The sequence below is a fragment of the Dioscorea cayenensis genome, chromosome 13, assembly GCF_009730915.1.
Source record: "Dioscorea cayenensis subsp. rotundata cultivar TDr96_F1 chromosome 13, TDr96_F1_v2_PseudoChromosome.rev07_lg8_w22 25.fasta, whole genome shotgun sequence".
In the NCBI taxonomy this organism is placed as follows: domain Eukaryota; kingdom Viridiplantae; phylum Streptophyta; class Magnoliopsida; order Dioscoreales; family Dioscoreaceae; genus Dioscorea; species Dioscorea cayenensis.
The window spans coordinates 7,208,999-7,233,028 of record NC_052483.1 but is presented as its reverse complement, the minus strand read 5'-3'; the positions used below and the strand labels follow the sequence as shown (position 1 = coordinate 7,233,028).

Here is a 24,030-nt window from a genome sequence, read left to right as displayed (position 1 = left end):
TATTCATTTGTATCATATTTATAATTTAATGTCCCACTTAGTATCTACAAAGTAGCTCTTTTTATCTTACTTACATAATGTAATTTACTTATTGCATGATTATAAAGATTAAGTTGGAGAGTTAAGTACACAAAGCACTTTTATTATTATTACTATTATTATTGTTATTATTTTGACATAGTGAACAAGTCATATACTAAGGACATGTGCATACACACTCACCATGCAAACATGGAGATTAGACTGTAAATTTACTTCCCATAATTAGAGATTTTTTATAACACCACTATGTTCGGCGGGTTTCAAATCTTCGGCAATAAAAATTTTTATAAGACACATTTCATAATAGGATTAATATTATTAGACGAAAAGCTCTTTTTAAAATTTTTTTAAATCCAAAATAAATTGAGGCAATACAAAAAAACCAATTAATTTTCTAAATATAATTTTTGAATGTTATTACCAAATATATAAACCATATGCAATATTTTAATTATTATAAGTAACAATTAAAAAATGCATAATCATTTGTTCAATAAAAACGAGAGGGTTTTTCTTTACCAAAATCAAAGGAATTTTTTGTATATTTTTCTAAAAAGATATACAAAATTTGAGCCATAACAATTCCATCGAACTTGGTTTCCTAGTTTACATCAAAATTACTAGTTTTATAAAAAATAACATTTTACAAACGGTTTCTTAGTTTATTCGCATTTAATCCATTATATAGAATGTTTGTGTTTTTATTGAATCTTAACTCATATGAGATGAAGGCATATGTAGATAAAGGTGTTAATTCTTAATTTTTGCATGCAACTTGAAAATATTAAAATTTATTTTTCTTTTTAAAAGTCCAAAGTTAAACGGGTCGGATTCAAAGAGTGTCTTACCTGAATCCATGACAGTACAGAAAACATAAATATTAGACAAGCATTCAGAGCGCATAGAAATTTTTAAACAAATTTAGGGTTTTTAAAGAAAAGCATTTTCCATTTTTAATTGATTTTCTAAAGAAATTAAAAAGCCAATAATTTAAGCGGGATCCGATAACTCTATGCCCGAATCCAATAAAATTACACCCGAATCCGCTAACACCCTAGGCTATAATAAATAAGGCCGCACGTGCGTGGCTCTCACCTCTCCTGTTCGAAAACCCTAGATCGCTTCTTCGTCTCCTTCCCCAAAACCCTCGAAACCCTCGAAACCCTAGAGCTCGATCTAGATCTCGCCACCATGACGGTCTCCAAGGGATCGAAGATGCTCCAGTACATCAACTACCGTATGCGGATCACCATCCAGGATGGCCGCCAGCTCGTCGGGAAGTTCATGGCCTTCGATCGCCACATGAACCTCGTCATTGGTGACTGCGAGGAGTTCCGCCGCCTCCCTCCCGTCTCCAAGAAGAACCTCGCCGAACAACGTGAGGAGCGCCGCACACTTGGCCTTGTCCTCCTCCGCGGCGAAGAGGTCGTCTCTATGACCGTCGAAGGCCCTCCTCCTCCTGATGATTCTCGTGCCAAGGCCGTCGCTGCCGCCTCACTTGCTGGCCCCGGCCTTGGTCGTGCTGCCGGCCGTGGTGTCCCTACTGCCCCGCTTGTTCAGGCCCAGCCTGGCCTCGCTGGGCCGGTCCGCGGTGTTGGCGGCCCCGCCCCCGGAATGATGCAACCCCAGTTGAACCGTCCCCCCGTTCCCATCCTATACCGCACCGCCCGTCATCCGCCCTCCTGGTCCGTTCAGCGCCCCCGGTCAGGCTCCTCCTCTGGCTCGAGGTCCTCCAGGGCCTCATCCCGTGCAGTATCCCGGGCAGACGAGGCCTGGCGGTCCTCCACCTGCTCCTGGACCGTTCCCTGTGCCACCGCCGCAGTTTGGGCAAAGGCCAATGGGGACCACCACCGCCTCAGATGATGCGTGGCCCTCCGCCACCTCCAAGGCCTGGGATGCCGGGTCCTCCACCGCCCAGACCAGGGATGCCACCTCCGCCTGGCGGAGTCCCTGTCTTTGGACCTCCGAGAGCTGGGATGCCTCCACCTCCTCCCAATCCTCAGCAACAAGGCCAAAACCAACAGTAATTGAGATCTTCTATCAGGTGTGCTTCTGTTGGAAAATGTTAATCTTTCTTCATTAAATCATTTTAGATCTTGTTCTGTTTATGGATTTTACTTCCATATCAATGTTTATCTTATCTGAATTTCTTGCATTGCTTTTGTATGGAACATTATGAGTTGCTACAAAACCAAAAAAACAAAATGACTGCTTGCATAAATCTGTGGCTTTGAATTTTTGATGGATGGTATACCTGTGATTTAAGTCTAGAAGATGGCTTAGACCACTAGAAGAGGCCAAGAAGAAAAATGAATTACTGGCATGAAGTGGTGATGTTTATGTCTTGCTGTAATTATGCCGATTTTTTGTTGTTGTTGTCGTTGTTGTAGTAGTACAACAATGCCATTTTGGTTATTGATGCGAGCAATTAGCCAAAAACTATATGAAGATTTTCATCCATGTGTTGTTCTGTGTGTGGGTATGGATCAGGTTCCAAGTTTATTGTGAACTTTATTATGTATTCTTAAGCACTGTAATTATGATCCAAAATCTAGGACATGTAACTTGAGTCTTTTTCTGTTTATCAACTATAAGGACATGCTTTGCCAGGGGAAATTTTAAAATCATTTGAATGCTTTATATCAAATGAGCCTTTACTTCTGAAAAAATGGAGGATGGTCAAGAAGATAAACTTTTGTTGCTTGTTGAAGTTGTAAGTATGTGTGAAACTGGGGCCATCTAAAAATGAAGAATATTAAAGAAGTTTTTGTGAAGCACAGCTAGTATCTCTTGCATTTGGGGGTTGACAAATATTTGAAAAATTTTGAAGGCAATTGAAGGATGATGGAATTTGCGACGGATATAATAGCAGAGATAATAGATTTTGGGGTGAGATTTTAAAGAATTTAACTTATGAGCTTATAATAGTCTTTATGCTTTATAGGATGTAAATGTAGATGTTAACATTTATGGTCATGAATCTCATGATAGGATATTTTGTGGTCTGATGTGCCTGAGTGTATCTTTGAACAGGCGAAACCGACCTATTTTAACCTGTTGATTTCTAAGTCTTGTGGAATAACATTTTTTTCCGGTGAGAACTATTTTAGTCTGTTGGAATATGTTAAATGTTTAAATAAGTGGATACTGATACACCATGATATTTGTGCAAACTCAGCCCAGTTTACAGTGATACTAACTTTCAAAGATTTAGGCTTGGAAACTTGTAAGTTGTTTTTTTTTTTGCTCTTCATTGAGTGTGACATATTATGAAATCAAACCATATACCATGTGGTTAATGATGTTAAGTATTATGATATAGTATTTTCTCTCTTTGCTGGATCAGGTGTACCTGTGGACTGAAGATGTGTGGTTGTTGGTGGGATGTCTTCCATAGCAATTGTTCTTCAGTTTGAGTCTGTTTGAATGCCAATTTTAGTGTAGAACTGTTTACATCTGCAATTTAGTGGAGATCAAGTTTGACTGAGTTATTTACCTATTAACTGATGCTCGGGATATATGTTTCATGTAACTAAGGGATTTTATTTCTCACTTTTGACATATGGTACCATGACATTCTGATGCAGGACTTATTGGAATTTTGAAAATATCACAATAGCTCTGTTGATCATTCTCTGGTAATTTCTGTTTTTTTGTTATCTTGTTCATTGACAGGCATGATACAACCACTGGTGTTTGCTTGATAAAAATAAATAAATAAATAAACAGAAATTGTTGTTTATCTCTGTGTTCTAAGGGATGTTAAGAATCTTTCTTTTGAGCAATTTGATTTTGTTAGCTTAGATGCATATTGACTGGTTTTGTCTAACAAAGGTTAATATTAAAAAAAATAACACATGGCTTAAGTTAAAATCAGCTTCATAACCTCTCATCTTAAGAGTCAGAATAACAATCACTGGAATCAGGTAATTATTATAAAGTAATTGCTTCTGGCTATAATCTAACAACAGAATACATGGAGTTCTCATAATCTAACAACAGTAGGTAATTATACAGATATACAGGTGTGATGTATCCGTCAAGGGTTATTTATTGTAAAGCTGCCAGCAAATTTCGTAGCTGTGCTCATTAACCTACATAAACACATTGTCTATAGCTCACACACACACACACACACACACACACACACAAGAAAAAATTCTACTCCAACTCCAACAGAACACCATGAACTTTACATGTTTGGAACCACTTACCTAATGAAGAAGCTAGAAAAAGAAAACAGAAAATCAAGAGCTTAACCTCTGCCAGAAAGCCCTTCTCATCTATGTAGTTCTTCAGCAACTCCTTTAACATTAAATCATAAATATGCTTTAGTGCATAAGTAGTTGATCATGTCATCTGGGCGGCAACAAAAGTCTCATAATCTGCAGTCTGATATATGCAGAAAAATGAGATGGCAAAGCCAATCATCCATCAGGTAAATAAGAGAATAGTATCAAAGACGAATTGGAGAAGAAATTACACTTTGTTGGCCCTAACTTCACAAAAGTGATGCGGAGACACTCAAAAACTATTCCTTCCCAATTGTAGAGAATCCTTGATGCCTTCACAGTTTAAAAAAATGGTAACCCTTATAAGCAAAAATAGAGAAGTGGATTTCATACATTGGTTCTACAAACAAACTAGTTATCTTTTCATTGTCGTCTTTCACCGTCTGTGGGTTGATAAATCAGATTGATTGTAGAACATGAGGTATATGTCAGAACATTGTGAAGTAGGAAACTTGTCACCGTTTAAGACAGTGAATTGGTTAACATTATTCAGCTTTCCCTTCAACTAACAAATAAGACAAGGGTAAATGCAAAATCAAGGACTACAGGTCCTAGAACTAACGAACCAGAGATGATTGGCCCACCTCTCGATTGTCCCAAAAATAAAAAACTATCAAGCTCTAAATGAACACAGGATTTGTATATCATTATTCAGATCAGATGGTCAAGAAACAAGTACAACATTGTGGCACTTGAATTCTTGAGATCTCACTAATATTACCTCTTCCACCTGCATTTATCAGTAACATCAGAAAAATTTTGGGAGCAACCAATCAAGACATAAAAACCTTCTGAAGGTCACTAATCTTCCCCTAGACAGACAAGTTTCTTTCCAAAAAAATTGTGCCTTGTATCAGAAATAAAGTTACGATGAGATAAACACTTAGATCAGTCTGAGTTCAACTCTCTCTTCATTTTCCATTCTAATGGAAGGTGAAAAACCCAATCATGCAAAAACCCTTCCAAGTCAAATTGAAGAGATTTCAACAAGATCTGGGAAATAGCATGTTCAAACTTCAATTAGTAGTCACTAAGTTCTAATATCACAACCATTATTATATCCAGTTAAATAACAAACGAAAACAGTTAGCAAATCATGTCAATATTAAAGAAGATAGAGTTTATTCCATGACTATTTTAAACATACAGTCTACTAGTTGAAGGCTAATCAACAATATATAAATAAATCAGCAAAAAAATAAAACATAAAATAAAATAAAGTGGCCACAATGACCATCGTGATTGAGATATTTGAAATTTAATAAAGTAGGAAAAAGTTCAACATACTGAACAGTCATTCATCTAAACCATTACAAACAAAAATATCCAACTGCCAGCATAGAGTAAAAGTGTGAAATTAAAAGTCATGACCTGCCCGGTGTCAAAAAGGTTGTACGCATATATGGCAAAATCTCGCTGAAGCCAAAATGCCACATTGTGTCAAAGTCTGCCCCATGCATAACCTAACTAAGCAGAAAAACAGAAACAGAGTTTGCTCATTGAGAAAATATGACACAAAGAAAGGATGAAAATAAAACCTCTCTTTGAAGGATTCTTATCATAAAATCTTCCACTCATGTAGAGATTTGCAATAAGCAAGTGAGCCCATGAAATGACCCATAGTGGTTGTGTTCCAAATCAACCTGTAAATTGAAGGGGGGGAAAAAAAGAACCCACAAATTAATAAATAAAAGCAGCTTACTACTGCCACATTTGGAAGGAGAATTTCATCCCGGTACACTTGGAGCTCCTTGCTCTGAAATATGGCATATTATAGTAATAATCCATTTACAAAGAAGATAATACCAACAGACTAGCAAAATAATGTATCTAGCTATTGTTTGGATCATCCACAGACAACTGTGGATATGTCATTCAAGATAAGCCCATCATTGTGCTGCATGCATGGTCATGAGACATACACCCTTTCAGACAGACAACATCAACATATCATCAGAAAACAAACTGCGAGTGATTAATCTTCAATGCAAATGAATGGAATTCAAACCTTCAAGGTAGATTTGTCGAGATAATAAAATTTTTCCCTTTGAGGCTTTGCTATATATAGTTCACCAGAGAGGATGTGATGATAAACCCATAAAACACCATTCTCTGTGTTATGACATCAAGGGGCAGAAACAGCATGGGAGACTGAAAGTTTTACAATGACAAACCAGGGTACAAGCGAAAAACTAGAGGGCAGTTATAGCAGTTATGGCGTCAAGTATCCTCTTCTCCGATTTTTCCTCTGCAACCCACATTGAGCTCTGCCGAAGCAGAAGTTCTTTCTGTTCAGCCTTCTTCTTTCTCTCTCTGCAATTCCCTTGCCCTCCAAAGTTCCAGCTTCTCAGCTCTTTCTTTCAACTGTTTGGAATCAACATCCAAAGTCATAATACACTCCAAGAGCACATTGAAATAGAAACTAAGCAGCAACCAACTTATTATTACTAAAGTCCATATTGAGATCCAACAATGGATAACAGAACCTCAATTTAATTTTAAACACATCATTCCTGCCCAACAAAATAAAGTTTCACTTATACTATATTGAAAAAGAAGAGAAGCCTCCCTGAAAATATCTTCATTTCAGTACTAACATTACTTGAAGCTCTAAAAAATGCAAAAATGTCTCCTTTCTTCTTTCATGACAATGTACACACACACACACACACACATATTGATAAAAGAGAAGGAAATGAAAGCCATCAAAATAAACCACCATATTCACTGCTAAAACTACAAGTAAAAGAAGGATCAGCACAGTGTGTTTCATGGAAAAATCTAAGGAACTTGTGAGATAAATTTGTTCTTTTGAAACTCAGTATAAGCAAAGAGGTGGATCGATGAACAAGCAGATTATTATATGAAAAATGAAAAATAGATCTAAACCCTAAAATTATTGGGGAGGGGAGAGCTTACAAGCGTTTGACGGAACTCCTCCTGGAAGGCAATACGCTCTGCAGCACGAGTCTCGGCGGCCGCAGCCTTGGCGGCTCTTCTTTGCTCGTTGGCGAGGCGAGCGGCCTCGCGCCGGGCCTCATCCTTGCGTTGCTTCTCCACCCTCAAAAGCTCCACATCGTGGGCGTACTCTCTCCGCAGTTGCTTTACCTGGCGCTTATAGTCCTTTCGGAGGTGATCCAGCCTCGCCTGTGCCACTCTAGGATCATCAGGCTTCTCCCAGGACCCTAGAAATGCGCACGACGAGGAGAAATCGTGCGGCGGAGGGGGTGGATGCCGGCGTGAAGGTGGTGGTGCATTGTGGGTGGAGGATAGGGAGCGGATGGAGATGGATGAAGAAGGGCGAGAGAGGATGGAAGAACAACGAAGGCGGATGAGCAGCGCAGCTGCCATGGCGACAGAGAGAGAGAGAGAGAGAGAGAGACCACGATGGTACGTACAGTCGTCTTCTTCTTCTCCAAATGACAAAACCCTAAAAACTCACTAATGATTTACTAAATTTTTCAGTTAAGATTTGGCAAAGTGTATATTGCATTTAAATAATTTCTCAAACTTTTTTATTTATTTATTTTCTCTCTTTTACTATACAGCGCTTTAAATTATTATTATTATTATTATTATTATTTGAGTCATTAATTGCTTACTAAACTCTCTACTATTTTGAATCTTTGATTAATGAAAATGATTATATATGTATATATAATTTACTTTTTGGGTTGTTGTTTTGGAATGTGAGATAAATTTGTTGAATCAAGATGAAGGATCTGGGAAAAATACATTTCTATTAAAATTTATATTAATGGTTTTTTACTTGCTTGCCCTCTAAAAAATAAAAATAAATAAATTTACATTGTTCTATAATAAAACTGATATCAGTTTCCTCATAAATCTTTTTTATTAGCTTAATAAAAAATCAATTAAATTTTTTTGTAAAATAAGAAATTATTTTCTGCTACTTATTTTTGAAAGTAAAAATTAAAAAAACAAAAAATAATATATATTTTTATCAAGTTTATAAATTGATTTTTAATCTTAAAAATATACAAGCAAGTAGATATGATAACTGCTTTGTCTGAGAGTATATCAGCTATTACCGAATTTTCTAATGACATGCAAGTAATTAAAAAAAAAGGCGCTAAATATCTTAAATGCTTCTCGGCAAAACATTTAGCCATTAAGAAAAAGGATATATAAAGCAATTAAATAAGGGAGCTAAAAAAACTTCTGATTTGATTAATTTTCCCTTGTGAAGAACCCAAAACCACATGCCAAAAATCACTGTGCAACACATCCTGCCACTTCAACGAGCAGAACAGGTTGACCAAATGAAAGGGATATCAGGGGAAGGGGGGCACAAATAGAATGCCAACTATTATTTGTTCCCATTTGGATATTGATGGAGAAGCAAGCAACAACATACAAAAACCCCAGGGGGCCACACTTTCTAGCGAAAAGTGGCGTTTCGGTTACCTGAGGGCGGAAATGCTTGCCTCCGCCGTGGTTGCTGAAACTCACTTGCCCGTGAATCCGTTTCACGGGCAGTGGTAGTACCACCACGCACTGCTCCTTTTCGGCTTCTCACTGAATCTTGCGACCCCCGGGCATCATCACCAGCTCTTCCACCTTCTCCGAACCTGATCTGCTGCCTTGCATCAGCGTAATCAAATGGCCTGAACTGAGGATTTGAGATCCACTGGTTGCTGGGCGGACCGTTGGTTGCGTTTGCCACCTTTCATTTCGTTTAGTGATTTAAAGCACTGCTGAAAACTAGAGGAGAGTTCTGATAGTGACATTGGAGCTTCTTCGATCCTTGTTTCTGTCTTAGAGTCTGTGTTGCTGCCATTTTCCGGGAGCCGAGGAAACCATGCCCTGTGTTTTAGATTATTCTCAGCCATCTGGCAGTCCCCCGTTTCATTTTCCAAGGGAATCACTTCATCCAAACCGGTCGCGGTGGATGGCTGACTATCATTTTGTTGCATGTTTTCTGGATGTGCTTGTCTTGTGTTATTATCCATTTCTGGATGTGATTGCCTGGTGTTTTTCTCCAGTCCACTAAATGAATGCAATGGCGGAACAAATGAAGCTTCTATCTGGTCAACCTTGTTCACGTTCTTGCTCTGAAGACACATTTCCATGAGAATGCGATGGTGAGAATCCAGAAAAATGAATAGATTAACACGGTAGATAAAAAAAGATATGGTAAAAAAAACGTCTTCTAAGTAAATTACCTACCACGTAAATCAGCAACAAGAAAATCCCATCAAGCAAAAGCAACAAATGATATTTGAAACATCAAATTTCATTAGATGGTTTAATGAGAAATACCTGTTCAGCAGTGGCAACACTATCAATCATAACCTTCCTCTTGGAAGATGTAGCTCGAAACATTGATGATAAAGCACTACTGGACTTTCTCGATATTTGAGCAGCTGGTGGTTTAGCCTGCAAGAAGAACAGAAATCTATTAAGCTAACCAGAATTGATTTTGGAGGTAATGTCATTAACATTCTGAAACAGAATTCAAACAGATGTCTGTTAATTGTAACCTCAATTTTATGGTCATCGAGCTTTTCTCTATCAGCTGCTTTAGCTATCTCAGATTGCCTGATGATGCAATCTGTCATAGGCAATGGTATGGAATGGAAGCTATCTACTTGATTATCCTTAATATCTGCAGAAGTGACAGCCTGTTCTACATCACACTGGATTAAACTAGTGTCATTAGCACTAGTAACATCTGCTTGAGCAGTGGTCACATCCATATGATCCGCTGCTTCTGTTGGTACAGAGTTGCCGCCATTTGCTTCCAATTTTTGTGCTTCCAACTGAAAACAATAAAATGATATAATTCCTTTGACCAAACAGACTTCAGTTGTTCAGAAACATCTTCAGTTGTTTCTTCAGTAGACTTACATATTCCAACCGTGCTTTCTTCAGTTGTTCAGAAACATCTTCGAAGGCAGCAGAATTCTGAATTGCGCTCCTAATAATACTAACAAGAGAGTCAAAATGCCGCTCAATGATGGGGTTCTTTGATCTCATTAATCGCCGTAACTTATTGGAAGAAACAGGCATCTGTCGTGCTTTTCAGACAAACAATATGAAATAATATAAGTAAAATTCATATAGATACATAAACTAGAGCAAAGTTGTAATTAATAAAGATAATTGAATTATAGTACCAATCTCAAGTAGTAATCTATTTGGTAATACATAGCCAGTGCTCTCATCCTCAGCACGAGCAACATTGTCTCTCCATTGGAATAATGCCTGCAATAAAAACAGAAAAAATTATACTTTAAAAACATTTATTGCCTTTTCGGACTGCGCAACCATTTATCAACTATCAAAGTGCAAACCAAAGATATAGGGAAAAATAACACTGAGTTGGTACCCTTTTACTCAAATTTAAAAGGACTGTAAGTAAATTCCTACTATAGTTAATTTCAGCTCCCTAAACTGTTTTTGTTTTTTGGATAAAAGAGCTGCATGGTACCTAGAAAGAATAACAACAAACTGACTCTATGGACATTTTATCAGCTATCACAAGAAAAATTGTAGGAATCAAATGGCCTCGGTTATCAATCAGAAGATAGCTAATGATAGGTTAAGAAATTGCAAAGTTCACCATATCGACTTTCAAGGTTGTCAATCCACTGGATGATGACAAGGTTCAAAACAGATCTTCTGCTATTAAGATCCAGAATGGTAGAAGAGAGGAAGAGACACTTACCGCAACAATAGCCAATTGGCTTGAGTTAAAATCAGCTTCCTTTAACCTGTCACCATAGAAGTTAGAATAACAATCATTGGAATCGGATAATTAATTATAAAGAAGCCCTGGCCTTAATCTAGCAACAGAATACATCGAGTTATCATAGCATAAATGGGAAATTGTACTCAATAATTTGTGAATGGTAAGCAACGAACCCATATATATATAGGTATGATGTATCTGTCAAGAGTTCCTTCTCATAAAGTTGCCAGCAAATTTCATAGCTGCGCTCATAAACCTGCATAAACACACTGACAAATTTCATAACTCCTCCCAAAACAAATTCAACCAACCAACCAAACCCCAAGCCAACACCACCCTTTAAGTTTGAATGTTGACGCAATAAAAAAACATGTTTTGTAATGCTTACTTAACAAAGAGCAAAGAAAAAATAAACATAGAAAATCAAGAGCTGAACCTCTGCCAGAAGGTCCTTCTCATCTGTGGAGTTCTTCAGCAATTCCTTTCTCATTAAATCATATATATATAAGAGATAATGCGTATCCTCCCTGGCATACCTGTCAACACATGTTCCAGTTCAAACAAATTATAAACTAGAACAGAGTTTTAGAATAGACAATCTTCATTTGTTGGTTTCAATTGAAAAAAGAACTAAAGAAACACAAATACGCTTTACTTGATCATGTCATCAGGCAAAGGACGAAGTCTCCAATCTGCAGTCTGATATCTGCAGAGAAAAAAAAACAGAGAAATGGAGAAGTCATATATCCATCGGTAACAAAGAGAATAGTATAGTTAAATCAGAACATGATCAAGAAAAAATTGGAGAAGAAGAAATTACTCTTTGTTGGCCCTAACTTCACAAAAGTGATGCAGGAGATACTCCAAACTATTCCTTTCTAATTGTAGAACCCTTGATGCCTGCACAGTTGAAAAAGGTAACCAGCATAAGCAAAAGAGAAGTAGATTGCAAACACTGGTTTACTAACAAACAATGAAAAGCACTTCAGGTTATCTTTTCATAGGTGTCATTCCCATATGTGGGTTGATAAATCAAATTGATTATAGAACATGAGTTTAATATGTCAGTATGTAGTGAACTAGGAAACTTGTCACCCAGAAAGACAATGAATTGGTTAACATTACTCCCGAAAATAAAGCTCATATTTCATCTCTATCAGCTTTTCCTTTAACTAACAAACAATAAGACAGGGTAAATGTAAAATCAAGGACTACAGGTCCTAGAATCAATGAACCAGAAATAATTGGCCTCCCTCTCAATTAGCCCAAAAATATAAAACTATCAAGCTCTGAATGGACACAGGATTTGCATCTCATTATTCAGATCAGATGGTCAAGAAACAATTGAAATATTGTGGCACTTGAATTCTAAAGATCTCACTAATATTTCCTCTCCTACCTTCATTTTTCAGTAACACCAAAATTATTTTCGGAGCAACCAATCAAGATATAATAACCTTCTCAAGGTCACTAATCTTTCACTAGACAAGTTTCTTACTAAAGAAAGCATGTGTCTCATATCAGAAACAAAGTTATCATGAGATAAACATTTAGTCCAGTATGAGTTTAGCTCACTCTTCATTTTCCATTCCAATGGAAGTTTTAAAATCCATTCAAGCAAAAAACTTTTACCAGGCAAATTTAAGAAATTTCAACAAGATTTGGGAAAAAAACTTCGATTAGTAGCCACTTAAGCTCTAACATGGTAACCATTTTTGTCAAGTTGAATAACAAATGAAAACAGGAAGTAAATCATGTCCATATCAAGGAAAATAGAGTTTATTCCATAATTATTTTAAATAAACAATCTATATGTTGAAGGCCAATAAAAAAATAATTAAATCAGAAAAAAAAAAAAGAAACAGCCATGCTAGCCCATCATGGTTGAGATATTTGAAGTCTAATAAAGCAGTAAGAAGTTCAACGTACTGAACAGTCATCTAAAGTATTATAAAACAAAAGGATCCAACCGCAAGCAAAGCGTATGAAATTAAAGGTCAAGACCTGCCCAGTGTCAAAAAGGTTGCACACATATATGCCAAAATCTCGCTGAAGCCACATAATGTCAGAGTCCGCCCCATGCAAAACCTAATTTAGCAGAAAAATATAAACAGAGTTCTGTACATTGAGAAATTATGACACATTGAGAGAGGATGAAAAATAAACCTTTCTCTTTGACGGATCCTTGAACACTTCTCTCAGATATGGACCAACATGAATTCGCAATTTAAGCGTGTCAATTATAAAATCTTCCTCTCGTGTAGAGATTTGCATTAAGCAAGTGAGCCCTTGAAATGACCTATAGTGGTTGTGTTCCAAATCAACCTGTAAATTGGAGGGAAAAACCACAATTCAATAAATAAAAGCTTACTCCTGCCACATTCAGAAGGAGAATTTCATCCTAGTTTACTTGGAGATGCTTGCTCTGGAATATGGCATGTGACAGTAATAATCCATTTACAAGGAAGATAATACCAGCAGATAAGCAAATAATGTATGATGGCTTAAATGACAACCATAACAGCATCGGCAATCTAGAGATATCATTTCCTATAAAGTCCTTCTGCAGGGCAATAACCAACCACGGCTATGTATAACTATGATTACCAAAGAATTCTCAGAAGAATTCCACACAGAAAAGAACTCAGGCATTAGCTTTTCAGCCTATTCTGGGGAATTATTAAGTACTATGGTAGCTAGAAGGTCACCCTTCATAGAAAGAACAACTATACCTATAAAACAAAGGGTCAAAATACATAAAGGAGAAGAGAAGTCTACTTAAATTCATAAATTGCACGAAAATATCAATAACAGCCATTTCGCCTTTCCCTTATAATTTGAACTTTTAACTTTTATTATATACAGGATAAATAGAAACAAAGAATTTGATTCAAAAATTAGACTGGCTTTATTGGCTGCCTCCTTTGAAAAAGGATTAAAAAGCTAAAGCATAACATTCTTTTTCTTTCTTTCTTTCTTTTTTAAGAGTGTGGGCAGGCCAGCTTTTCTTATGTCCAACACTACTCAAACTCATGAACACACACATGGTGAGCGAGTGCCCCACCAACTCTTCTATGAGTTGTTTGACAAATCTTAACCAAGAAGAATTGGAGAAATGCAACAAAGACAGTAACTGCCACAAGTAAAGACGAAAAGATGATTCTAGTGTATGAAGAAAACATTGAATGAGGTAACATGTATTAAAAGTCATAAAATCCTTAATTTGGCAATCTAGTGGTGGAAAGCTATCCAAAACAACTTGCATTGTATACAAATTAAATCAGAAACACACATTAATAGATGAAAAACAATTGAAGCTCACCGCAAATTCATTAGCATCCTGCAACTTGGCACATAATTCTTTTAATCCATTCACTTCATCCACAAGTTTAAAGGGGGTGTCTTCTAAAGGAAGCGGTCTTACAGGATCACCTTCACCAACATTTCTATCAACAAAGTCCATAACAGAAAGCTTCTCCTGTAGGTAACATAGTGTTTCCAATTAGATTTGCATACATCAGAATTAGAAAAAAAGATACAACACTTGCACACATGTCAAATTAATCTCTTGAAAAAAGTTTCTTGTATAGATCTCATTGCCAGAAGGAATTTTTCCAATTTTATTTTAGCAACAAGGGAACAGATTCAACATGCTTGGCTTAAGAGAAACGACAACCAGACCCAAAGTAGAGAATTGAGAATCACTGTATATCAGATATGTTGTCAAAATTTAGGTCAAAGAAGTTGTTGAAATCATCAACTTGCATGTTAATGATGCAACCAAGACAATCTTTTCTAATGCATCATGATTATCCATCGACATAGCAGAAGTCTCTCTATGTGTTCCCTTAATTGCTTATATTCACATATATTCCACCGATAACATAGGATACCCTCTAACACAACATTTTATGTGATTTTTTAATCATATTCTGCACAATCACTAATTGGGTAAATTTTGGAGTACCATGAATACACTTTAAAGGAATCAATCAGCTGACTACTACTGAGAGATCCAGCAAAGGTGTGAAAAGCATTTATTTATGGTCCTCAGATCAAATTAAATAGCCATTGCTCCGAAAATATAGAGAACACCAAAGTCAATTGAAGGTAAATCCATTCTTCAAAGCCAACATTTGTCGACCAGAGCTCATGAAAATACAACCTTATTTTGCCCACATTCAAAGTTACACCAACATAACCAAGTCACCCAGCAATCAAACAGTTTTCAATGGAAAAAGAGAAAAAGAGAAGAAACTTGCAGTCTAGTTAATGTTTCAAGAAAAATTCAATTCTCAAGCCATTTAACATAATTCACACATGGTTTTGGCTAAAGAAATTCCTATGTAGCCCATAAAGAGTTCAAAGTTCACTTATTTACTTGATATCCTTATGTAGCTTAAATTATCTAAAGATATTCGCTAGCTAATGCCTTAGACCTTGATAAGAAAGCAATATGAATTAAAAGCCCCAAAGTGAAAGTGTTACTTCTTCCTGTTGAAAATAAAAATCCATTTGTGACTACTGATTAATTTTGTGGATTTCCTGAATAAGGCCCACAAGTAAGGAGATATCAACTACTTAACTATCACCAATTCCAATTCCATGAGCACGGATGAAAAATACTTTTCAAGGCATTCACCCAGCATTCTCCCGTTGAGAAAACCAGCATTCAAACTACAGCCGCAGGTATTACCATCAAAGAACTACTAAATAAAAGGGACAGCCATTGAAAGGACAAGAGGATGAACACAACTAAATATGGGGGAATAAAATACCGACCAGTGGATGAATAAAACGAGTCCCATCTTCACTCCTCTCCAACCAAACATGCTCAAATGGCTTATTGGAGTTGTTCACAATGATATTGAACTGGATTTGTGGGCGGGTGATCATCGGCATGTGGAACGCCACCTTGGAACGCGCCCCCTTCGTCTGCTGGTCCCTCGAGGCCACCTTCACCCCATAAGCTACATAGCTCGAGTCCTTCTCTGCACCACCGCGAAGTCCGCCGGTCACCCTCTTCTTCTTCCCATAAACAAGCTGAAACCCGTCTTGACCGTCTTCCAACGTTGAACTCCCTCCCTCCTCCTGCTTCTCTCTCAACTTCTTGAATTCATCCATCGACACCGAGAACCTTTCAAGAATATCGTCGTTGACGTTCACCAGCCAATCATAGTAGTCGTCGAGATCGTCAGGCAACCCCGGCGCAGGCTTCTCGCCCCAAAGTTTGGCGGAGGAGAGGCTCTTCAGAAAGGCCTCTGATCGGGCGGCGATGGAGCTCGCGGGTCGGCGGAACTCGGGGAAGTTATTGTAAAAATGGAAATCCTTGTCGGAGGGGATGGAACGGGACGCGGCGGAGAGACGGGTGGCGGAGGAGGAAAGGCGGCGGGAGACAAGTTCTTGAAGGGCATCCACCTTGTGCTTCACCGGAGACGGCGGAGATGCATCGTCGTCCATGAATCAAGAAGGCTTCCAAGAGCCAAACCAAGCGAGTTTCAGGATTCTAGGGTTAGGGTTTTGGGAGCGCCATTAGAGGAGCTCGCTTGCTCTCTTGCTTTTCTTTTCTCTCTCTCTCTCTCTCGCTCTTGTTAAGTACGTGATTGATATTTTCACACCCCCTCTTCGGCAATTGTGACAACGGACGAAGCTTTTCCTTTATGGAAAGATGAAGTGAAACTATGTGAAATAAGGAGTGATAATAAACAAGGGGTTTTCTTGTGCTTGTCCTACGATGACTGGAGACTTTTGGTTTCCGGATGTATGATAACGGGTCGGATCTTTTTTGGAAACGGATCACAGCATCCGGATCCAATAAGATGGTTTTCACTTTTCACTGAAGTAGGGAAATTGCAGTGATGCCCCTGTATAATTTTATATTTCACTATAATAATAATTCTTAGCAAATTAATTATGAGGGCTGTTAACAATGCCTCCAATCGTAAAAATTTATTTATTTTTTTCTTATATTCTCAAATATTTTTATTTATTTTTCATCCATTAAGTAATAATATATATATATATGAGAAGAAAAACCACCTAAATATCTATAATTTAAGATTTTTTTGGAAATTAATTTGGAGTACTTGAGTTTTTGCCTACAGAAACCAAGGGGATAGAGGACAGTTTTTTTTAAACAAAAACAACAAGTGACACTTTATAAATAGTGTTAAAAAAATATGATAGTACATTAGTTACTTACAATAGCTTAATAATCTTTTAAAATTTTGACTTAACACCTTTGTTTTTTCATAATTTCAATTAAACATTTTTAAAAATCTGACCCAACACCATTGCTTTTTCATAATTTCAATTAAGCATCTTTAAGGTATAATACCCTAATTGGTCCTTCTACTTTTTCTTCTCTTTGCTCTCTACTGCGTAAATGTTTCTCGACTAGTCCCTCTACTTTTAAAAAACGTGCCCACTTGGGCTAAAATCTTCCATGATCACTCTCCACTTTAAAAACGATCAAACCAGATGGGACTAAGTTTGAATTCATTTTTAAAAGTAGAGTGACTAGATGAGATCATTTCTAACTCAAGTAGCGATATTTTCAAAAAAATAAAAAGACTCAGTCGTGAGCGATTTTTGAGTAAAGAGTAGCACAAAGAGTATAGAAAAAAGTATATGGATTATTTTGGTGATTATACTCATATTTAACGAACACTAAAAAAAAATGTTTGTTTATCCAAATCATACTTTGATTTTTTATGAATATATGACTTTAAAAATGACTTAAAAATTAATACGTTGATTTTTATAAATATTTGTAGAAGTTAGTTATTTTTTAACATGTAAAATGTATAACTTTAAAAATAGATTTGTAAATCAAAATTTGGTACTGTCGGGTTTGGATCATAGCAAACGAATTCTTAATCCAAACCCGTTAGTTAATTTTCAGAACCCGGATGTCAAATTAACATAGAGAAGAAGCATGACATGGTGATGGAGCAGCACAATTTGCATTCACAAAATGGGAATAGTATGAAAATGAGAATAAGCATATCTTCATTCACATTCTTATTTATTTATTTATTTTGAACACTCACATGAGAAAAATTAAAACATCTCAACATTGGAATTGACTACTAATTCACCGGTAAAAGCTACAACAAAGTGTATATACAAATAAAAGGGTATGCTCAAATTGAGTGATGAACATGTATGAGTACATAATAAGTAAAATACATGCATAGTCTGGAACATGTTTAACACAATCCTAGCTCAGCAATGATCATCCAAACTCATATAGCAGAGGTTCAAGTGTTAATGGTTCGAACCGGAACAATAGGAATAGACTCCCACCACTCCCGAAACCGTCGGTGGCCTTGGCCTTGCGAGCTTGACGTAGATTTTCCGGCGTTCAATGTCGCGGTGAAGGTGGTGATCACTGAGAGCATTAGTATGAACTTGAATGGTATCACCACTAATACCATGGCCAATGCAGTCAAGGACAACATCACCTGGTTTGCTTGCTGCATTTTTGCATATTGAACAAATGAAAATCATTTACTGATAATCAATGTTTCCATCAGCAGAAATAATTTGTCCGTTAATTATTTTTATCGACGATGAAACATATACAAGTATTAATTCAAATAGAATACCTTTGGAGCTCGGGATTCAAGTATTGCTCGAATTTTCAATAAAGTGATGTTCATATTCTTGACCATATCATGCACACTTCTCAAACTATGTTGAGCTGCAACGATGCTTTCGACCGTTGTTTTATCAGATGAGGTAGAGACTACAATCTCCTGACGATTATTGCTAATCCTTTCCCGTCTCGCCCGAATCATCATCCCAACCAATGAAATCACACAAACTGCTAATGTGATGCCAACCCATTCCCTATATGTACAAATACAAAGAATTATATATACTTAAATTGCCGGTAAAGATCAATCTAATGAATAGAACAACTGGAGAACTTACTCGTAAATGACAATCAGAGAAACAGCGATTACAAAGACAGTGATTGCCGGTCTCTTCCATGTAAGGATTTTTTGCAACCATGGTAGCAAATCTCTCAATGGACTCAGTAACTCCTGTAATTTTTGAAATTAAGTTCATAAGCTAAGAAACTACATTATGTTTCAGGTGAAAAATCTTACCGCTAAAATAAGGAGGCTATCGGCAATGCCTTCCTCTTTCATAGATTCAACAGTAGCTTTTGCCACACGAACCTCCTTCGCCTCCTCCCTAGCTTGATTAACAGTCATGTCCAAAGTGGCAAATGAGTCGGCTTGGGAGCTTGTTTGCTCACTGATACATTCCTTCGCCTCCACACTTGTCTTCGAAACCTCAATTGGGTGAGTCATGTTTAAACTTTTCAATATAGAAGCTGCGCTACACGGGTGTACACTGTCCATTTGCTTCAAGCTGTTGCTTAATTCTTCTAGCACATAATCACCCTTGGGCAGCTCATCGAACAATGAGAAAATCAGGAAACTGGTTGGAGATGGTGGTGATATTCTTAGCAACTCTCTTGCTGCATGAAGCCGGAATACTCCCAAACCGGTTCGCGCCTGCATCTCCCATGCTTGTGTCGGATAAGTTATTTTAAAGCTAGATATAAATTGATGCAATAAGATGACTTCTTTAACTAGTGTCAACCAAAGATCACGTCTAATGGAGCTCGTCATTTCTGGAAACTCTAAAACAACAGGTTCCAATCTGGGAAGCAATGATCATGCATCAACTTTGTGTTACTATATATATAATCATGTATTCATTTCAGTAATTTTTCCATTATGATTTGAAGTTTTTTTTGTAAAAAAAAAAATAACTTACATATCAGAGGACTCATAGGTTATTGCTTTGTCGAACAAAGGGAGCTCCCCAAGGGCCAGTAGAAGCCGGCTTCACTTGATGATTCAGGTCAGGTTTTGAGAGATCAATCTTTAAAGCAGTTTCATAAGATATTACTCCAGAAGCCTCGAAAATAAAGTGCGAGGTTTGTCAATGTGAGTCTCCCTGCAAAGGAAGTAACATATTGAAAATTAATCTCAAATCAATCATTAATCTGATGATCAAGCTATATTTATTACATCAAAACGAACATCTCAAAATATGATACAAACCAGGCCAGCTTGTTCCTCCGATGTGGCGTATCACTCTCTGCGTTCTTGCAGTTCCTTCAATGTGTAAAATGAACTCATCGTCTGCTAGCTCAAAACCTGTCGGTGGCGCTTGTTTCTGCAGGTATTCGATGCATCTAAATGGAAACAAAATGCAGGTTAAGGTTCAGGAATTCGAGAATGATCAATAGCATGGCATTATCATAATTAAAATCAGATTTCTAATCTTAGCATACTAAACAAGTTTCAATCTTTTAAAAGTGTCACATATTTCCCTGAATCACTCACTGAATTAATGAAACAATTTTATGCAGAACAGGGTATAAATTAGTGGAAATTTAGACCAGATCCCAACCAAATATACAAATACATTAAATATATAATTCGAACAGCCCGAGCAGGAAAAAATAAGTTGTGATGGATGAATAACTTGTACATCTTTTTTCATAAATCCATTGAAAGCCAAAAAATGAAGATACTATGCTGCAGACACAGAACATCAACAATAAATTCATGCATGTATTTCTGATTATACATGCATGTTGTTCATGCTCACTAATTTAAGCCAATCTATTAAAGCAAATATTCAGAAAACTCAAAGTTATACACTCTGCAATACATCGGAAAGCAGAAAAATAAAATGCGAGAAATGAATTACTTCCTTATCTCATCTAAATAAAAATAGCAATGAATTGCAGAAACACTCTACAATATACATATTGAAAGATTGAAAACTAATTATTAAGTGTGAGATATATATGAATTACTTGTGAATCTCCTTTGAGATATCTATCATAAGCCGGAAAATGAAGACGATTCGCTGTGGACGCCGTCATTGCTTCAAAAGCAAACCGGGCATTAACAACATCAGCTATAACAGGAAGCAAAGATGCCAACCATACAAATGCATCTTCACCAACACTCTTCTCTTCATCCACCTATCAATATATATATATATATATATGTATATATACTTCATAAATTCATACACAGCCTAAAGTTCTCTAAAAATTTTCAATTCAATATTATAAACACAATAACTCACTAATAATGGCATAATATCTGAATAGAAAAGAGGAACATCATCTTCAACAGTACCACTTTGTTCCTTTCTATCCTCCTCCTCCTTTGCAATGTTTTCCTAATTGATTTTGAAAAAAAAAAAAGAACAAGGAATTCATAACAAGAATAGAATTAACAAACCTAACTAATCCCTGGAAAAAAAAAGGGGAAAAAATGAAAGAATTGGATAAAGCTAGGTTCAAACTGAATGGGAACTTTGGTCTTCATCACTGCAACATGGATTCTCCCAAGAAAGCATCATATCAAATGACAAACGAGAGAAGGATTCATCAGAGATCTTCTCCCCAATGCAGCCACATAGTTTTTCAACAGCTTTTAAGCTACAAAACTCAACTAATTTCTTTGAGTAGTATTTCTCTGCTTCTCCTTGCAATTCTGGCTTCAATCCTCTCTCAAACTCCTTCACCAGATCCTCCACTGTTCTGCCCTCTATCCTGAAAGAATTTCATTTCATATTCATCATATATATATATATATATATTAATTCTACATAAAAAAAGGTCACAAGAACTTCTGATATTATAATGTATACAAATATATACATATATATAGAGAGAGATGAATGTTATACTGAGAACATCTTTGGAGGAGGTGATTGGCAATGGAGGATAAGTGCTTTCTCATCTTCATTCCCATTGATTGCATGCCTTGGATCTATTGATCTTATGAAAAATTAAGATGCAAGGAACTAGATCATTGAGAGATACTTCTGTTGTTAGACTTGTATGCATTGCTTGAGCGACGTGGATTTCTACATAACAAGCCACGTGGATATTTCCCCTGCATGCAGCTTCTCCACGTGTTGGAAACTCATGCTACCACTATTCCACCTAGCCATGTTTATTATAATATATACTAGATTAAATGCAGGTTAAATATATCAAAAACAAAATATTGTAAAACTAGTATACATTTTGAAAATAAACAGTTTTATTGTTATTATTAAATTATTTTCAGTATGAAATGTATATTTTCAAAGATGTGAAGAATTGTGAAATATATTAGTGGAAATATTGAAGTATCATGCACTCACACCTCATCGTTAGAGATGGCAATGGGGGCGGTGGCTGGCCCGCGCCCCTGCCCGCCCGTCTAGTCCCGCTCCGCTATTTTTTTTTTAAATTTTCAATACTATACCCGACCCATGGATTTTTACACTCGCCCCACTCCGCCTTTACAAGAATTGAGATAAAAAAAATAAAAATTTCTATTATTTTTAGTTCATTTACATCAATAATTACAAAAATATAATATCACATTAAATAACAAATGGTACAAATTATATAACAACACAACAAACTATTCACCTCAAATTATAAGAAAATATTAGAACAATTTTAGTCAAATAAAAATATCAAAAACATAGTCCAAGACTCCAAATCCAACATCACATTACTTAAAAAAATACCAAAAACCTAACCATACAAAAGTAACTAATCAAAAGCAATTAAGTCCAACATAACCATTACATAGTCCAACATTACATTACATTACATGCTAATAAAAGCAATTAAGTCAAATAAAAACATAACATTACTAATCAAAACATGAAGAACATAATCATACAAAAACAACTTGTTTTTAAATTCACACAAATCAACTTTCTAGAATAATTAAGTTAAATGAAAACATAGTTCAACTTCCATTACTAATGAAATAACATTAATAAGAAACATCTTGTCATCTTGAGCTTATCTCCCTTTATCAATCCTAAAAAAAAGTAAACAAAAAAGAGACAATATCTTAATAAGAATTCTATAAAGATAAATAAATACGAAATAAGTAATATACTTATGTACAACATAATTTACAAGTCAAAAGCCATAAAATTCACATTATCTTCCTCCATACAAGTTGGAGTAGTTCTCGATCCCTTTATCAATCCTATAAAAAAGTAAACAAAAAAGAGAAAATATCTAAATAAGAATTCTATAAAGATATATAAATATGAAAGAAGTAATATATATATACTTATGTACAACATAATTTACCAAGTCAAAGCTATGAAATTGATATCATCTTCCTCCATACAAGTTGAAGTAGTTTCCAATGAATTTGTATTTGGATCTAGTAAAAAAAACAATATGCAAATCAAATTTGTAATAAAAGGTGAGATAAAAATAATAATAATTAAGTTACCTTTTAATTGATTCACCAACCAATTTTGGGCACAAGTTAAAGCTTCTACCATAGTTGGATGAAGTCTACTACGAGATGCACTCAACAATCTACTGCCGATACTAAATGTAGATTCTGAAGCCACTGTTGAGACATGAATAACATATAAATCTTTGGCAATCCTTTACATAATCGGATTTTTAACACCGGCAGTCTTTCACTATTGCAATATATCAAAATTATTTCATCTCGGTAAAACATCTTCTTCTAAATAAAAATCAAATTCTGACTTTTTTTGAGTACTTCTACCTTTTTCTGAGCCAATGTAGACGATGATACAGTGTTATTTCCAACTCCAAATTCTGAATATTTTGTTTGATATTCAGAAAGAAAGTTACAACAAATAGAATCAATTCTATCAATTGCAACATCACAAACATCTCCATATATTTTGGAAAAGTGATATTCCAACATGCATTTCTTGTACCTTGGATCAAACACCGTAGATATTCCCATGAAGCCATGAACTACACTCCAATATTTATCAAAATTTTCTAACATCCTTGTAGCCATCAATGCAACAACCGCATTAGAATCATAAAGGCATTCAGTTAACGCAAATTTGATCTCACAAATCTTTGGAAAATAAATGTTTGCCGTTAGATACTTTGTGCATGAAAAAATCTCAGTTGTTCAT

The 24,030-nt window shown here is 36.1% G+C and overlaps 4 protein-coding genes across 4 annotated transcripts; 1 reads left to right on the top strand and 3 right to left on the bottom strand.

Annotated features, from left to right (window-relative positions):
- The first annotated feature begins 1,127 nt into the window (after positions 1–1,127).
- LOC120274801 (small nuclear ribonucleoprotein-associated protein B'-like) lies at positions 1,128–3,684 on the top strand. The gene is given in 4 exon segments (XM_039281339.1): positions 1,128–1,692; positions 1,694–1,884; positions 1,886–2,086; positions 3,389–3,684. Coding segments are annotated over 3 exon segments (834 nt in total). The 5' UTR covers positions 1,128–1,233; the 3' UTR covers positions 2,070–2,086; positions 3,389–3,684.
- Positions 3,685–6,309: 2,625 nt separating this feature from the next.
- On the bottom strand, positions 6,310–7,784 carry LOC120274975 (inner centromere protein). The gene is given in 3 exon segments (XM_039281504.1): positions 6,310–6,640; positions 6,642–6,698; positions 7,254–7,784. Coding segments are annotated over 3 exon segments (603 nt in total). The 5' UTR covers positions 7,686–7,784; the 3' UTR covers positions 6,310–6,526.
- A 721-nt stretch (positions 7,785–8,505) lies between these two features.
- LOC120274704 (protein RRP6-like 2) lies at positions 8,506–16,642 on the bottom strand. Its single transcript, XM_039281232.1, is given in 15 exon segments — positions 8,506–8,982; positions 8,984–9,409; positions 9,618–9,734; positions 9,839–10,117; positions 10,206–10,375; positions 10,475–10,562; positions 11,026–11,071; positions 11,223–11,305; positions 11,486–11,585; positions 11,705–11,755; positions 11,870–11,949; positions 13,054–13,137; positions 13,216–13,374; positions 14,372–14,527; positions 15,832–16,642. Coding segments are annotated over 15 exon segments (2,763 nt in total). The 5' UTR covers positions 16,510–16,642; the 3' UTR covers positions 8,506–8,736.
- Positions 16,643–18,155: 1,513 nt separating this feature from the next.
- Positions 18,156–21,844, bottom strand: LOC120274965. Its single transcript, XM_039281497.1, is given in 13 exon segments — positions 18,156–18,527; positions 18,660–18,903; positions 18,988–19,100; positions 19,167–19,728; positions 19,858–19,886; positions 19,888–19,995; positions 19,997–20,028; positions 20,136–20,269; positions 20,563–20,570; positions 20,900–21,070; positions 21,178–21,273; positions 21,400–21,649; positions 21,787–21,844. Coding segments are annotated over 13 exon segments (2,016 nt in total). The 5' UTR covers positions 21,840–21,844; the 3' UTR covers positions 18,156–18,311.
- Positions 21,845–24,030: the final 2,186 nt, after the last annotated feature.